Here is a 17,243-nt window from a genome sequence, read left to right on the forward strand (position 1 = left end):
TGTGGGGTCGGCCAGGGTCTTGTCTGGTGAAGACGACGAGAACTCCCTTGAGGGGATTGCCTCCTCCTCAGCTATCTGTGCCCCTGGTTCCCCCTGGGCAGAGATGTCCACATAGGTTGCGCCCGGCTGGGACATAGCCCCCTGCCCCTGACCAATAACCAGGGGTCTCGGCATCGCCACCATAGATGAGCTGCCTCCAGGCGGGGGGGCTGTCAAGGGGGTGGCAGACGGAGTGCTACTCCTTCAGGACGACCCCGCTGCCGGCCCCGTAAGGGGAGGCCCCTGGGCCTGGTGGTATGCCCAGGGCGTCCAGAAAGCCCACTGGGGTTGCCCCTGCCACTGCTGCTGGTCCACCGGCTCCCGGTGAGATGATCTGACCGACGAGCGGGACCTATGACAGGGCCGTGACCTATATGAAGACCTGGCCGAAGCCACCGACTCGGCCTCCGACTCCAAAGAGTACTCTGATGCTGACCAGGGAGGGGCCGATGAAGCCTGCACCCTTCGCTGGGCTGCCATGGCCGATGGCTTGCCCCTGTGCACCGCACACGGTGCCGGTGGGGGCATGAGTGGAGGCCTTTGCTGCAGCGGTACCGCGCCCAGCTGCATCTGATAGGCCGGTACATAACCCTCCGGTGCCATCATGTGAAGTGGCGCTGCGCTCCCAAGGAGTAAGCAGGGATCGGTGCCGGGAGAGGCATCAGCGTCGGTGCCGTGTGGGGCGCCTGCTGTGGCACCGCAGATGGCGCATAGTATGGTGCAGGGCCCTGCACCGCCCAGGGGGCCGTCTGCGGCACCGGACCCTGCACCGGTGCTGTTGGCGCCGCAACCGCACTCGCTCCCGGTGCCGTCGGGAAGGGGCCCAGGGTCGGTGCCGGTGTTCGTCCCGGCTCCGAGAAAAACTGCTGCTGGGCCGAGGCCTGCCCTTCGCCCAGAGGGTCCCACGACCCGGCCATAGACTGCTGGGGGGCACTTGAGGCCGGTGCCGGCGCGGTCCGCTCCTGCGGCACCGGGCCCTCCCCTTTATCCACAGCCATGTGAATGAGGTCCCGGGCCGCCTCAAAAGTTTCTGGGATGGAGGGCCGACGGACCTCTCCTAGCCCCACGGGCTGCCCTGGGCTCTTGCCCTTGTCCGGCCTCTTTTTGGAGGACTTAGAAGAAAGGTGCCCCTCCTTAGGGCGCACCATCTGGGCACTCCTCTCTGCCGAGCGTCCCCTCAAGCTCTTGGAGGCCCTTGGCACCGGTGACTGCGATCTGTGCCTCGGTGCCTTGTTGTCCGACGGGGGTGCCGCCGATGGTGCGCTGCGGGCAGAGTGAGGCCGCTCCTCGCTCTGAGGCTGCAGTGCCGACTCCATTAGCAGGAGTTTCAGCCGGGAGTCCCTCTCCTTCTTGGTCCGGGGCTTAAAGCTCTTACAGATAGAGCAGCTTTCAGCTCGATGGGCCTCACCCAGACACTTTAAGCAGTCGGAGTGGGGATCTCCGCAGGGCATAGGTTTGGAGCAGGAAGCACAGGGTTTAAAGCCCTGGGGCCCTGGCATGCCCTCCCCTCACGGGAGGGTTCCACTGCTCCCTTATCTAACTAAATATTTACAGCACTTAACAACTACTTAACTAGATAAAAACTTCAACTAGAACTATAATACAACAGATAAGAAATAAGCTGCTAAGAGATAGGCTATCAACCTGAAGCATGCTCCAGCTACTGTCACCGGCGGTAAGAAGGAACTGAGGGGTGGGAGGGCCAGCAGGGGTATATATGCACCGGTATACCCGCGCCACTCCAGGGGGCTCCCTGCTGGCCCTATGGATACTGCTAAGGGAAAAAAAAAAGCTCCGGAATCCGTGCACGCGGCGCGCGTACACCTAATCAGAATGGACATGAGCAAGCACTCGAAGAAGAACTGCTCGACTACTTGCTTCCCTCCACCGCTTGCTGCCTTTGATACAGAGGCAGCAATGGGGTGGGGGAAAGCAGGAGCAGTGCTGGGGGAGAGGAGCCAGCTTAAAAGCCGATTCCCCCAAACACCAGCTCTGCACTGCAGAGCTGGCACAAGCTGGGATTGCTTAGTTCCAGCTTGCGCTGCGCCCGGGAGTTAACCCCGTTGTGGCTGTAGTAACCAGGCTCTTACTGCATTCAAAATGCAAAGCCACAGCAGTCCCAGAGCTGGCGCGAGCTAGGACTCCTCTGTCCCAGCTCGCATTGCCCCTGGGAGCTAACCCAGCTGCAACTCTGCAGTTTAAATGTAGTAAGAGCTGTGCTGCCTGAGCAAATAGCTCCTAATACATTTAAACTTCAGAGACACAGGGGGTAGTGAGCGCCCCTCCTTACTGACTAATCAGTAGTTGATGGAAATTCCATTGACTACTTGATTATCTAATCAATTGCTACTTAACATCCCTAAAACGAACCATAATCATGTAACTGTTATACCAAAGCAGCTTATTTTCCACAGCAAACATGTTGCAGTGGAGCACATACCTCTCCAGTGATGTCAGTTTGAGAACAAGCATCACAGTGTTGTTGAGGTAAACAGGAGTCACTGAGAGAACTAGAATTGTGCTGGAAACCTTGCAGGGAGTCTGTAATACAACAGCTATTCCTGAATCCATCTGTGAGCTTTGCCAGGCTCTGAAAAAGAAGTGTTTTTTTTTTAATTTAACAGAATCTATGTTGTTGTCCATTAAAAAAAATCGTAGAATTATTCCACCTACTACTTTTCTATTATTGCAGTATAACAGCATGTTTATAAACAACCACCTGTAAGAAAGTCAAATTTATCATTTCATTATGAGACTGTTTTGGAAATTGCATTTCAAAAACACAATTACAATTAATATAATTTAAATCCAAGAACACCACATTAGTTAAGAAATACCTGTCTCAATTCTCAGTGTTGTGAATAGCTCAGACTTGAAACAGAGCAACAGCCATCTTCCAGTACAGCAAGGGCCATATCTTACCTGCCCCTATCTCAAAAACATCACACTCCTCACTGACTTAATTTTTCAAGATGAGTAAGGAAGTATCATTCGATGCTTCACTTTTAATAGCTGTTAATTTCACCCTTCCGTTCTGTGAAACCCAAGGTCCATGCAGCTAGAGAGGTTTGGATTAAGAAAAGGCAGAGCTGTGAAATTTGTGGATCTGAGTACACTTGATAGGTAAGGGTATACAACAGCAGAAAGGAAGGAGTGCATGTAAGACACAGTCATGCAAAATGGCAACTGCCAGATGGAAGGCAAATTTTCAATTTATTAAATAAAATGTTAAATTAAAAGAAGAAAGCCAATATCATGATTCTTATATAAGCTTAGACAACAGGAAGGGGGAAGAGTTAAAGTTACCATTAAGCAAAGTTTCTCTTCAAAATAAAGAGCCAATGTTTAATTTCATGATTTGACTTTTGATTATTTACCCTCTCCTGAAACCATTTTCTAAAGATTTTTTGGGGGTTTGTTTTGCCACAATTAAAACAAAAACCACAGAGTCTGGCATGCATGAGGGAAGCACTGGAAAACTCCACAGTAATAAAATTAAATATAGAATATTTAAATACACTTCTTGCATACATTTCCTAAAGGTATTGATAGAAGTTATACTAACAAATCCCATAAAATTAAGTTAGCCTTCTATGACCACACAGACCAGCATCAGGTAGAACATTGCTACCTAAAAAAAAAAACTACAGTAAACTTCCGATAATCCGGCACCTTTAGGACCCAGGGGGTGCTGGATTATCAGATATGTCGGACTATCGGAAGGGGGGGCTATAAAGGGTCTGGGATAGAGTGGGGGGGGGAATGCCACCCCAGACCCTCATAGCCCTCCCCCTCCTCCGATAGTCCTGCCCTGCCCCAGGCATCCCCGATTCAGCCGCTGCTGGTCAGTTTCAGCAGAGGCTGAATCAGGGACGCCTGGGGCAGAGCAGCTGGGGTGCTGCCGGGTTGGTCCCACAGCGCCGAGGGGCGGGCGCTACAGGACCAACCCTGCATCACCCCAGCTGTTAGGCCCCAGGCATCCCCGATTCAGCCGCTGACTGAAACTGACTTCCTGGAATCAGCCGCTGATCAGTTTCAGCAGTGGCTGACTTGGGGACGCCTGGGGAAGAGCAGCTGGGGTGCTGCTGGGTTGGTCCCGCAGCCCCGAGGGGCAGCACTACGGGACCAACCCTGCAGCACACCAGCGGCTCTGCCCCCGGCTTCCCCGATTTAGCTGCTGGTCAGTTTCAGCAGTGGCTGAATCAGGGAAGCCAGGCGCAGAGCAGCTCCAATTGTCCGGCAGCCAGAGCACTTCCAGGTTCCTGATGGTGCCGGACCATCAGGAGTGCCAGAGCATTGGATGCTGGACCAATGGAGTTTTACTGTAATTTGATTCTAAACTACAGAGGCTCAGTGCCAGTGAAAAAACACTCTGTTGATTTTAGGTTCCTGTGGGGATTGCTAATTTGCAACAACCTGTACTAATTAGCCACACCTAATTTATTAAAAATAAAAAGGACACAGTAGAGCTCAGTGGTTCTCAAATCACAGTTCACAAAGAACTGCAGACAACATGGAACTATCAACATCTCCCTCTTGCTTACAATTGGACAACTGCAGAAACAAGAAAAAAAGATAATAGAGGGAGAGGGGTCTGGTGCCTGCTGGTTCCCACACATGCTATCACATGGTGTGGACCCATTTTCATCTATCCTGCCCTTATCATGAGGGTCAGGGAAAATACATCTGTGTTGACTATAGGGCAATGGATGTCTTCTATCTGAAGCTTCTCCCATTCCATCACTTAATCCTTCATCGCTCTATCCTGGGAACACTACATCGAATTTTGGGGCAGGAGACTTGTACTTCACGTTAGATAGAAACAGCTCTTCCACTTCAGTATTTCCTATCAAGCCCCACTCCATGGCTGTCAATGAATATTACAATTTAAAAATGAAAACACCCATTGGAGCAGACAACATTGTCAATATAAATACACACTTGGGAGACATGGGGAAGAACAGCTCTCAGAAGTCTGACCACTCATACACATTTTTATAAACAATCACCCATCTTTTTGGAGCAATGACACCATGTACAGGGTATTATTTCTAACCACAGCACCCAGTTTAAACCTGTCCACCTCTTCCTTCCTCGCCTCCAACTTCTCTCCCACATATCCTCAACCATTCATCATCAAATTTTTACAACAGCCACCGTTTTCTGAGCACCTACTGAAGACTGAGTCACTGGTGCTATGTTTAGGTCCACTGCCTACACTTTACAGATTTAGATTAAGAGGTAGTTATGAAGTTTTCTATTTCCTCTTTCTGGAATAGTTTACCAAGTGTTTATACAAAATACTCCCAACTCCTCCATAAACACTACTTTTTCCAAAAGTGTTTATTGAGAGATTTTTTCCCTTTCTACTAAGCAATGATTTTAAAATGTATGAATAATATGGAAAATTTTAAGCAGACTTCACACTGTTCTTCATAACTTAAATACTCATAAGGAAGATCTGAAATTGTTTTAAAATGTAAATAATGGTTTTATGTCAAGACTGCTAAGAACTTCATTTTCTTTTTTGGCTGTTGAAATATTTTTATTTTGTTAAATCTTAAAATTGGGTCAGGATCGTAAAGTATGCCAAAGTTGAATAAAATATGTAACCACTAAATCTGAAACAAATTAACATTAAAGATGATTATACCATGAAATGCATTGGAAGAAAGATACAACTGTAACAACTTAATTCTCATCAGTAATATAGATCTGAAACCAACGACCAAGATCATTCTAAATTTTGCACATGTTCTGTATGATGTCTATTCCAGGCTTGCCTGAGAACCCATTTCAGTCGATGAGATCTAATTTGATCCTAGATTTGAAATTTCAAATAATAATTTTACTGCTATCACTATTAATATTTGTTTAAAGTGATATTTGATTTTATCAATGATCAAGATTTCTCCATCTGTCAGATGGGCAAAGTGTTGGTGGGCTAAGACATGAGATTATTAAAAAAAAGTCTAGTGGGAAGGCTAAAACAGAGTGAGTAGCTGAGGTGATCCTAAAATCTCTCTCATGAAAGTCTTTAAATGGCCAGTGAGTATCCCAAAAGGTGCATTACAGAATCCAGGAAGAATTATTCTTACTAGCTATGGCATGTGGGAAACCATTTTAAAAGCTGGCCAATACAAAATACCAAAGATACTGAAAGTTTCCAAGGCTGAAATTTTTAACACTGACTTCACTGTTTTGCCTCTTTACGCAATGTTTTATAGTCCACTGGCTGGCCTCTGGGTAATGCTTCAGAGACTGAATACTTTTAAAACTATGGAAATATAAAATATGATTACAATAGACCCAGATAATCAACCAATCCAAAAAAAGTGAGCAAAACATGATGAAACAACTGCAGAAAGAAATGAAAGATACATTTAATTTACTAGGCTCCTAAAAGTTAGCAACCTTTCACATATAGCAGAGCTGATTTAACAAAACTACTTGTTATCTTTCCAAGCCCACAGGTGTATAAAGCTAACATATACAGCTTGAACGTCTCTAGTCTGGCACCCTCAGGACCTAACTGGTGCTTAACCAGAGAATTTGCCAGATCATGGGAGGTCAATATTGTCCAGTAACATTACCAACATAAAAGTGTTTCCTGCAGGATGACAGAATGATGTCATCAGCATCAGCAGGCCAGAGAGGTAGACATGGGTGGGTGAAAGCAAACCCCAGCCCCACCACTTCTGCCCAAGGCCCCACCCCAGAGCTGAGCCACACCCACTCCTAGCCCAGCCCTTCCGAGTGGCTGCGGGGGAGAGCTGGGACTGCAGCACTACGGCCTCAGCCCTCCCCAGAAGTGGGACAAAGCCAGGTTGCCGCACTGCAGCCTCAGCCTTCCCCAGCAGTCAAGTTGCTGAGCTTGGGGGGGGGGGGGGGGGGAAGAGGAATCAGGGGGGAGAGGGAGGAGAGGGTACAGCAGGGATCAGGCAGGCACAGAGTGAGGCTGGCAAGGTACAGCAAGTGGGGGGCACTGTAGGTCCCAGGGGAGGGGCTGGTGAGGGCAGAGGCCAGGGGCGCTGAATGGGCTGGTCACGGGGAGCAGTTGTCAGGGTGCAGCAGGCCTGGTGTTCTGAAGGGATTGGGTTGGTACAGGGAGGGAAAGTCTGCAAGGCACTACATGGGCCGGGGTGGGCACAGGGAGGGGCTGGCGGGCTGCAGCAGGTAGGGGAGGGCACTGCAGGAGCCAGGCACAAGGAGAAGTGGTCAGGGCACAGCCGGCAGGGGGATGCTGCAGGGGTTGGGCATGGGGAAGGCTGGCTCTCTGCCCCTCCCGGTGCCCAACCGCTGCAGCACCCCTCAACTGCTTCATCCCCTGCCTCCATCCCACCAGTGCCTAGGCCCAGCAGTTCCCCCACTTGCTGCATCCTGCCAGCCCCATCCCATGTTTTCGCGGTCCCTGCTACACTTGCCATCTCTGCACCGTGCCAGCCCCTTCCAGCACCCAGCCCCGGCACTGTCCCATGCCTTCTGCCCCCCAGCCTCTCCCCACGCCCGGCCTCTGCAGCACCCCTCCCCCCCACCTGCCTCTCTCTGGTCAGGGGGAGGGGGGGCTTTGTACAGCTACTCTGCACCCAACATCTTCCTCCCAGCAGCATTCCACCTGGGCAGCTGCCAGCCAACAAATAACAATCATACCCAACCCATGTTGGCTTGAAGCACAAAGGTGGTGCCACAGTCTGGGTAGTAATGCTGCTGGGGCAGCCTTGACAAAGGCTGGTGGGCATAGGAGCATCTGTTGCCATGTCCTGAGTGGGGAGTGCAGCCCCACCCTGGACTGTCGGATGGACTCCACAGGCTGCAGGCCCTGCACTGTTACCACCTCAGCATGGATCCTGCAAGTCTCATGCATTCCGGGAGGAGGTGTCTCACCTCAGAAACACCCACGTGCTCCCGAGACTCAAGTCCCCCTGACCCAGCCACCTCCCAGCACACAGTAAACTTCCAATAATCCAGCACCTTTGGGAAACAGGGGGTGCCAAATTATCAGATATGCCAGAGTATCAGGAGGTAGTCCGGAAAGGGGGCTGTAAGGGGCCCGGGGGGGGGGGGGGGGCGGGAGTCGGGGAACGGTGCGGCATAGGGCAAACCCTCCGCCATTTTGCAGGGAGGCGGGAGAAGCCCTGTGCAGCCGCTGATGACAGGCCAGTTGGGGTGCTGCCCCTCACCTGAGCGGCGCTGCAGGAACAACCCAGCAGCACCCCAGCTGCTCTGCCCCTCGGCTTCCCCAATTCCACTGCTGCTGAAACTGACAAGCGGTGGACTTGGGGAAATGGCGGGCAGAGCAGCTGGGGTGCTGCCCGGTTGGCTCCGCAGCGCCGCCCCTCGTCCCCCTGCTTGGTACCCAGCAGCACCCCAGTTGCTCAGCTCCGCAGCTTCCCCAAGTCCGCTGCTCATCAGTTTCGGCAGTGGCGCGGAGCAGAGTAGCTGGGGTGCTGCCAGGTGCTGAGCAGGGGGGTGAGGGGCGGCGATGTGGGATCAACCCGGCAGCACCCCAGCTACTCTGCTCTGTGCGTCTTCCCCAAGTCCGCCGCTGGTTAGTTTCAGCAGCGGCAGCAGCAGACTTGGGGAAGCGGCGCGGAGCAGCTCCAATTGTCTGGTTATCCGGAGCACTTCCGGGTTCCAGTTGGTGCCAGACTATTGGAAGTGCCAGACCAGTGGATGCTGGACAATTGGCGTTTTACTGTAACGTTATTCTTCCACTGGCTGTTGAAGCCACAAAGATCAATCACTGATTTTTTAAAAGACCACTGAACAAACTGAAATGGCCAAGAGGGACAAAATTATTATTAGAGGTCTGGGCAGATTCTAAATGAGGACTATTTAATAAAATAATGAGTTCATAGTCCCCACCTGCTGCAAGCAGAGGGCTGCTTCAACCTGGCATGGCCTGCGCCAGCTTGGCCATGGCAGGCCTGGAGGCTGCTCCAACCCAGCCCTTCTTTATCCCATTTCATTATCCAAACAAAAAGAAAACACAAAATTGAAATTAAAGACAATGTAAAATTGATCAAAGAATATATTTTCTTATGAGACAATTACACTATGTAACTAAGGTATCCGTGATGTCAAGAGTCCATATGAATTCAAATAAAGGTAAGACATTTATATGAATAATAGTAGTTAGTTATACTATCAAGGCTAAAAATGTCCCGGGAATATGAATTCTCAGGACATAAACCAACCCACTTGACAGGGATTAGGAAGAAACTTTCCAGATAAGCATGTTACTGCATAAACTGTCCACGATGTGGGTTTTTTACCTCTCTTCTGCTACTAATCAAAGTCAGCAAGAAAATTCAACTAGATCAAACCACTTGTCTGACTGTTTAGCAATTCCTATGCAGGACTGATTCCTACAAACAAGCAAGAACAGCAGAGACTGGGGAAGCAAAACTTCTGCAATTATTCATCCAGTTTCTTACCTGCATAAGGTCCTGCCTTTCTTTCTCACCCACACAAATGGCTTTCTTTATGGTTCGGAGCTCATTCATTATGGCCTGTGCTTCATCCAGTTTATAATTTGTGTGAGCACTTGACATCTTACGATCAATCCTGTCGGCAAAAATTCAGAGAAATTTAAAAGTTAATTATGCAAAGATTCCTAAAGAAAGTAGTGATTGCTAATATGCTGCTTCATTTGCATGACTAAAAAGGATTTAACTAAAAAGGATTTAACAAAGATACTGTGACTTAACAAATACCAAGTATTTATCTCATTTAAAGTGATCTGACCATAAACCAGGAAACTGGTAAGGCAATGCAGTTGTCCTAGCTCAGCTTCTCCAGAACTGACAAGTTTCCTGTGTTTAGCCTCCGGAATCAGAGTTCACAGTTCATGCATTGTAAACATACACTCTAAAGGCAATTTTCATGAAATAAAAAATAAAATTAGCTTACAAACTAATATTACAGTGGTAAAGTTGAAATAGACCCATTAATGTAAGCAGCCCAATTCCCTGACAATATAGCACTGGTTCATGGATTCTAAGGCCGGAAGAGGCCATTGTGATAACCTGACCTCCTGTAGAGCATGAACCACAGAATTTCCACAAAATAATTCCTTTTGATCTAGTGAATATCTTTTAAAGGAACATCCAATCTTGATTTGCACCTTATTTTCAGTACATCAGTCACTGAATTTTGCTATACTTTTGTCCACTAGACTGAAGAGCCCATTATCAAATATTTGTTGTTCATGTCAGTAATTGCAGTCTGAGGTCAAGTTACCTCTTAACCGTCTCTCTGTTAAGCTACACAGACAGATCTTCCTGGCTATGTCTACACTGGCATGATTTTCCGAAAATGCTTATAATGGAAAAGTTTTCCGTTAAAAGCATTTTCGGAAAAGCACGAAATGCTTTTCTGGATGCTTTTCTGCAAAAGAACTTTTTGCGGAAAAGCATCCGTGGCCAATCTAGACGCGGTTTTCCACAAAAAAGCCCCATTTTCGCGATTGGGACTTTTTTTTGCGGAAAACACTACTGTGGTGTTTACACTGGCCCTTTTGCGCAAAAGTCTTTCAGAAAAAGACTTTTGCCCAAACGGGAGCAGCATAGTATTTCCGGAAAAGCACTGACGATCTTACGTGAGATCGTCAGTGCTTTTCCAGAAATTCAAGCGGCCAGGATAGTCATGTGCTCTAAACAAAGCAACACGCTTAAAAAGGAGTCAGACACCACTATTCCACTGTTTGGCCTCATCTTTTTAGCTAGACAGGACTGCAGTACATGCAAGAATATGGGAACTGCACCTACTGCAGCTCCTTTCTCCAATATCTTTATACCTGCTACATCCTTCTACTGTCACAATGAAACAGGCTCATCACAGCTGAGTAGGAACACAGCCATCCTTACAGTTCAAGGCCATCACATCTGGATTTTATTCCACTACCTGTACTGCAGGTGGCCTCAGAGGCCACATATACCTGAAAGAGCTGTATCCTTCTACAGATGCCTAGTGCTCACATATGTGAGGAACTGCTTCACAGATTAAAAGAACCAACAGCTATAAATGGTGAGATTCATTACTAGCGGTTGCAAAAAAGGCTTATCACTGTCAACTCTTGAGGAAACTACTGTTGTAAATTTATCTTGTGTGATATTCTGAGGTGAAGAGGAAAGAAAATATTTAATCTGTATTATCAAACTCCTGTACATCTTTTTCCAAAATTAAATTGGCCCCTACAAAAAAGTTTTGTTTTTAAAATGATTTCTAATTCATCAAGAGACAAGTAATAGGGTAAAATGTAATGGGCAGTAATACAATTTACTCCATGTATCTTCAAAAAAAAATCACTGTCTAACCCTACAAACTAGAAAGTTGTGATACGTCTTCTGCCTTTTACATCACTGATCCTGACAGCAGGCCTTTAGTTAACCAGAGATATCTTTGGTCAAGAGAACGTAGTAGGACAGCCAGGTTTTCTGCAAAAGCCATCCCATTACCAGATACAATACCTTTTTTTATTTTTATTTTGTTTTTCATACCATTTCTAATTTTTTTCCGTGTTATCTGGTGTTTCCTCATGGGGCCACATTTGGGTGTGATTTTATATATACACATCATACAAGAAAATTACAGTAAAAGAACCTGGTTGATGTTGCAAGGCCAAATATTCAAAAACTGGAAAGTTACAGAATTATTTTTTCCTGTGCAACCTTAATTTGGCATGATCACATTACTTTGTCCACAGGGCCTTCCTTATTGAACAGGTTGGACGATGCTCAATGTGTTTTCTCCTCACTATTTCAATGCTTTATTTATCACATACTATTGCAATCCTCCTCTTAAGATAAAATTAATTTCCTCATTGGCACTCATCCCTATAATACCTGTGTGCTTCACAAACATTTACTTTCACAGATGACAGTGGTATTACCCTCTTTTAACAAGTGGTGAACTGAGGCACAGAAAGATGAAACTTAAGTTTCCACTAAATTTAGATGCTCTATTAAACACTTAGAATCTAATTTTTTCAAAGCCTTTCACTCTCTCTAACTTCAAGGCACAGCTCTCATTAACTTCAGTTGCAGGTTTGAGCGCTCAAGGATTTATTTTAAATCAGACTCCAAAGTCTCAAGTCAGGCAACCAGAAGAAGAGGAACGCACAGTTAGTGACAACCTGTGAAAAATTTAGTTGAAGTGACTTGCCTAGATTGCAGGGATATAACATCCTATTCTTCAGGGAGGCATTCAACTGCCTTCACCAGGAGATCCTTCATTTTCCCACATTCTCCTACCTCATTCACTACGCATCTCCTGACTTCTGTCAAAAAGTAGGCAGTGGTCCTACATGCAATAGTCTCCTTTTCTACAAATCCCTGAGAAGGAGACCTCAAGAAGGTCCATCCTGTGTACTGAACAAGGCAGAGATCCCATGGAAGTAGTATGATGTAATCACATAATCACCCTCCTACTTGAAGGGGGAGCAGCTGCCCTTAGTGGAAGAGTTTAAGTATTTAGGGATCTTGCTCACGAGTGATTGCAAGTGGGAGCATGAGATCAACCAGCAGATTAGTGCGGCAGTCGCAGGGGTGGCTGGTAGCAAAGCAGGAGCTGAGTTCTCAGAGAAATCTCTCATTTTACAGGTCCCTCTATGCACCCATCCTCACCTATGGCCAAGAACTTTGGGTAAGGACTGAAAGGATGGGGTTAAAACAATGGAAATGAGGTTTCTCCACAAAGTGACTGGGTTTATTCTCCGAGACAGAATGAGGGGCTTGACTATTCAGGAGAGCCTTGGGGCAGAGCAGCTACATCTCTGGATTGAGAGGAACCAATTGAGGCGGTTCAGTCACCTGATAAGGATGCTCCCTGGGAAGCTTCCATTAGAATTCTACCAGGCACGTCCCAGTGGGCAAGGACCCACAGCCAACTCAGGACACACTAGAGGAAATATATCCCCAACTATGCCGGGACTGCTGGGTTATCCGCCAGTAGGAGCCGAAACCTGTTGCAGAGGAAATGGGGGACTGGTTCTCCCTACTCTCCATGCTGCCAGCGCACCCATCATCAAAAAAGTGGCATAAAGGAAAATTGGTAGCAATAATAATTAGACAATTATATTATAATTAAAGATAATTCATATGCACAAGTATGTAATCAATTTAGCTTAGACTAAAATCTTAGACATTAATATTTAGGTTTACAACTACTTCTTAGGCTTCTCTTTTTACAAAACCATACAAAAGAAAGGTTTGAAATTGCCTTCAAATCAATCCAAAATACTTTCAGCCATTCTAGCTTACACCAATTTGCCTTGTCAATGAGAGAGCATTGTTTGCACCATCTGTGGCTGCATTAAGGATGTTAAGTATTGGGTAATTGATTAATCAAATAGTCGATGCATTTTGCATCAACTATTCGATAGGGTGCCTCTGCCTTTGAAGCGTAACAGCAGCCTTGGGGGAGTCCCCAGCTGACCCCGGGCTCCACACAGCACTGCTGCTTTGAAATGCTGCAAGGAGCCTGATGCCAGTCTCACCGCAGTGTTTCAAAGCAGCAGCGCCACATGGAGCCCAGGGTCAGCGGATCCTGAGCTCCATGTGGCGCTGACACTTTGAAACACCACGTGCAGCGTGGGGACACCCCAATTGGCCCCGGGCTGCACGTTTAGGGATAACATCGTGGCTTTCAAAGCAGCACTGCAGTGTGGAGCCCGGGGTCTGGCCCCAGGCTTCAAGCGGCACTACTGCTTTGAAGTACACCCTCTTCTCCTTGCCCCTTGTGCCTCTATTTGATAGAGGCAGCAAGGGGGAGGGGGCGGAGTGACTAGTCGACTATCCGATAAGCATTTGCTTATTGGACAGTCAACTAGTCCTTCACATCCGTAGGCTGCATAGGCAGGAGCAGCAAAAAAATAAAAGAACTATTCATATGAAAAAATAAAAATTTGCAGCAGGAGTTTTAAATAAAAGCATTAAATAAAGCTTTGCAGCACTTTCAGTTAAACAACAAGAATGCACGCCAACAGGAAGAAGAGAAACAAGAATCCCCCTTCCCACAACCTGTCAACTCACTCTTGCAGTGTTTCCACTCCCTTTTCTTTATACTGCAGTTCTTCCTTCATATGTGCCAATTCTCGTTTTAATCTAGAAAGCTTAAAACAAAATATTTTTTAGCAAAAATGTTATGGCAGCAAGTCACAAAATAATTATAATTATTCATTCAAATAACTCTTCAAATAATTGTTTTCAAGAATTTAAAATTACTGTGCATTGTTCAAAGACTAGAATTTTTCAGTTTGAAAATACGAATGTTTTTATTCTACAGAAAAACAAAATTGATAAATACTTTATAGAAATATTAATAAAAACCTAAACAACAGTGGTCACAAAGTAATAACACTGCCAAATGTACAAGGTAATCGCTTCTTTTATCATCTTCTTCTATGCTGTCACTTTTTCTGGGGGGTCAATAGGTCTCTGTCTGCCTGTGATTTCCCATCTCTCCCTGAAACAGTGATTGCTTATCTAACTCTGTAGTAGACAGCCATCTACAGGCCTGCTCAGCTTTATTTAATTGTAGTGCAAAACAGCCTGCTCAATTAATGGAAATTATGGCATTATGGTTTTTTCAGTGGGAAAAAAATGCTTGTTTTAAGCCACTAGAGTATCTGATGATTCATCTACCTCATATTTATTTCTGAATTATAAAACATAGTAAAAAGGGACCCTTCAGCACTCGTAAATAGTCAAAGTTGCCTGACTGATCATTTATGGAATACAACTATAAGCAGATGTTCATTATCTCCCCCCCACCCACCCAAAAAAAAAAATTGGGGCATGTCTGTAATGAACTTCATATGGGGCTTCACTACTCCTTAATTGATGTTCATTGTAACAGATACAATTGTATGTATGGTGTTTTTGGGCAAAGAGGCATATATGAGTCACATTGTATAGGCACTCCTTTGTACATGAATTTCAATAAATGATGCCATCAACATTAGGGATGTTAAGAAGCGTGTAAATCTTAATCGTGTAGTCAGCAAAAAATGTTCAATGACTTTTGAATGATTCATTCAATGATTAATGAATAAAGGTTTAGCACTGCAAACACTCAGTCCTGGCTTGCACTGGGTATGGGAGCTAGTCCCGCTGTGGCTCTGTACTACTATTGGAGTATTATTGCAAAGCCACCGCTGGGATAGTTCCTGGAACCTGACCCAAGTTAGTACTGAGCCAAGCTGCTGGCCAGCCTATTAAAATATTTACTGGCAGAAGGGCAGGGAGGATGCGTGTAGCCAATAGCATTAACCAATAAGCATCAACTTATTGGTTAATCATTTAACCAATTACACTATTACATCCCTAATCAATATACTGACACCGTAAGAAAAAAAAAAAGAAAAATGTGAGTTTCATGAAGAGAAAGCAAAAATTGAGTCTCACAAAGCTTTTGCAGGTTTTCAGTGATGCATCCAAAACATCAACAAGACGGACATAAATCCGTAAATGACAAAAAATGATAAACTCATCTCTCTCATGCCCCACAAAATCAGAGATCACTATATCATCACAACAGGCAGTATATATAGTGACTTTTGGATTATCTAGTCCAACCCTCATAACATACGCTCTATTAAAATACAAAATAATATCACTAAGATCTTCCATGTTTTTATATTCGACAGTGTATAGTATATTCCATTCTTTACATTAATTCAATATACATGAACATGAATACAAGAGAGGTTCATCCTAGTACACATGGAAGTAAAAGGTTCATTTTGTGGTCACTATTGAACTAGAAGGAGACAGAAATGGGTAATACCCATGCAAATAGAAAGGTCACGTTTTCTCTAAACCTTGTTTAGATGATTTTAGTGAAATTTCAACTTACTATATTTTCTTGTTTGGTTTGCTGCATTTTCTAAACATTAGCTCTACGGCATACAGTATGTTGTAAATGATACATGCCTTTGATGGGTGGTGAACATAATTTATTTTCAGAGCCACTCCTGTGAAAAGTGATCACTAAGTCATAAACAGGAACACCACCCTTCAGAGAGATGTATTTTATTTATTTCATGAATTGAGCATCTGGAATGCTAAGTCCCATTTTATCCATTAATTAAAGGAATATACAATTTAGAAATATGGTGGAGCTTAAGTTATAAGCAGCTTTATTGGTTGTGGACATCTAACACATTAACTCATTTCAACTGAATGTGTAGATTTTCCTACTATTCATTAGGAACACTGTCCAGCAGATTTGGAAAGGTAAGTATAACTTTCCCCCTACTGCTGCAAATACTTGAAACAAGATGGTATTCAAAAGATGGTTCTAACCTAAAAATGGGTAAGTACAGATTGTACCTTCTCACACAACAGATATGGTCTGTTTGTCTATTCCGAATTACAGGCAGTCCCCGGGTTACGTACAAGATAGGGACTGTAGGTTTGCTCTTAAGTTGAATCTGTATGTAAGTCGGAACTGGCGTCCAGATTCAGCCGCTGCTGAAACTGACCGCCAGTTCTGACTTACATATAGAATCAACATAAGAACCCCAAGCGTCCCCAAGTCAGCTGCTGCTGAAACTGATCAGCAGCTGATTCCAGGAAGCCCGGGGCAGAGCAACTCTGCCTCGGGCTTCCTGTAGTCAGTGCTGGTCAGTTTCAGCAGCGGCTGAATCAGGACACCTGGGGCAGAGCAGATGGGGTGCTGCTGGGTTGGTCCAGTAGTGCCGAGGAGCGGCGCTACTGGAGCAACCCAGCAGCACCCCATCTGCTCTGCCCCAGGTGTCCTGATTCAGCCGCTGCTGAAACTGACCAGCAGCGGCTGAATCAGGACCAGAGCAGCTGGGGTGCTGCTGGGTTGGACCAGTAGCGCCCAGAGCGGCGCTGCGGGACCAAGCGGCAGCACCCCAGCTGCTCTGCCACAGGCGTCCGGAGAAAAGCCTAGTCTGCTGGGGGGGGGGGGGGGGGCGTACTAGCTGCGCCTCCCCTTCCCCCCCCAGCAGACCAGGAAGACACGGGCGGTGGACCGAGATGCACCGCGGTCCCGCCGCCTGGGTCCTCCGCGGCTTTGCTCCCCGTCTCCCTGGTCTGCTGGAGACCAGCAGACCAGGGAGACGGGGAGCAAAGCCTCTGAGGATGCCGGCAGCGGGACAGCCGCGGGGCGTCTGGGCTGTCCCGCTGCCGGCTTCCCCCGCGACTTTGCAAAGCCTCGGGGAAGCTGTGCCGGAG

At 46.4% G+C, this 17,243-nt stretch overlaps 1 protein-coding gene across 6 annotated transcripts in view; it reads right to left on the minus strand.

Annotated features, from left to right (window-relative positions):
* WWC3 (WWC family member 3) overlaps positions 1-17,243 on the minus strand; it is a 216,659-nt gene that overhangs the window by 108,204 nt on the left and 91,212 nt on the right. For all 6 annotated transcript variants that reach the window (XR_012898891.1, XM_075915061.1, XM_075915044.1 and 3 more), the window contains exons 5-7: positions 14,073-14,152; positions 9,477-9,606; positions 2,480-2,629 (exon numbers count right to left, since the gene is read on the minus strand). Coding sequence is in view for 5 of the 6 variants with exons in the window: in XM_075915061.1 (XP_075771176.1) it covers positions 2,480-2,629; positions 9,477-9,606; positions 14,073-14,152 (360 nt within the window). In the remaining variant the exon portion in view is untranslated. The remainder of the gene's footprint in view (positions 1-2,479; positions 2,630-9,476; positions 9,607-14,072; positions 14,153-17,243) is intronic.

This window comes from Pelodiscus sinensis, chromosome 1 (genome assembly GCF_049634645.1).
Source record: "Pelodiscus sinensis isolate JC-2024 chromosome 1, ASM4963464v1, whole genome shotgun sequence".
In the NCBI taxonomy this organism is placed as follows: domain Eukaryota; kingdom Metazoa; phylum Chordata; order Testudines; family Trionychidae; genus Pelodiscus; species Pelodiscus sinensis.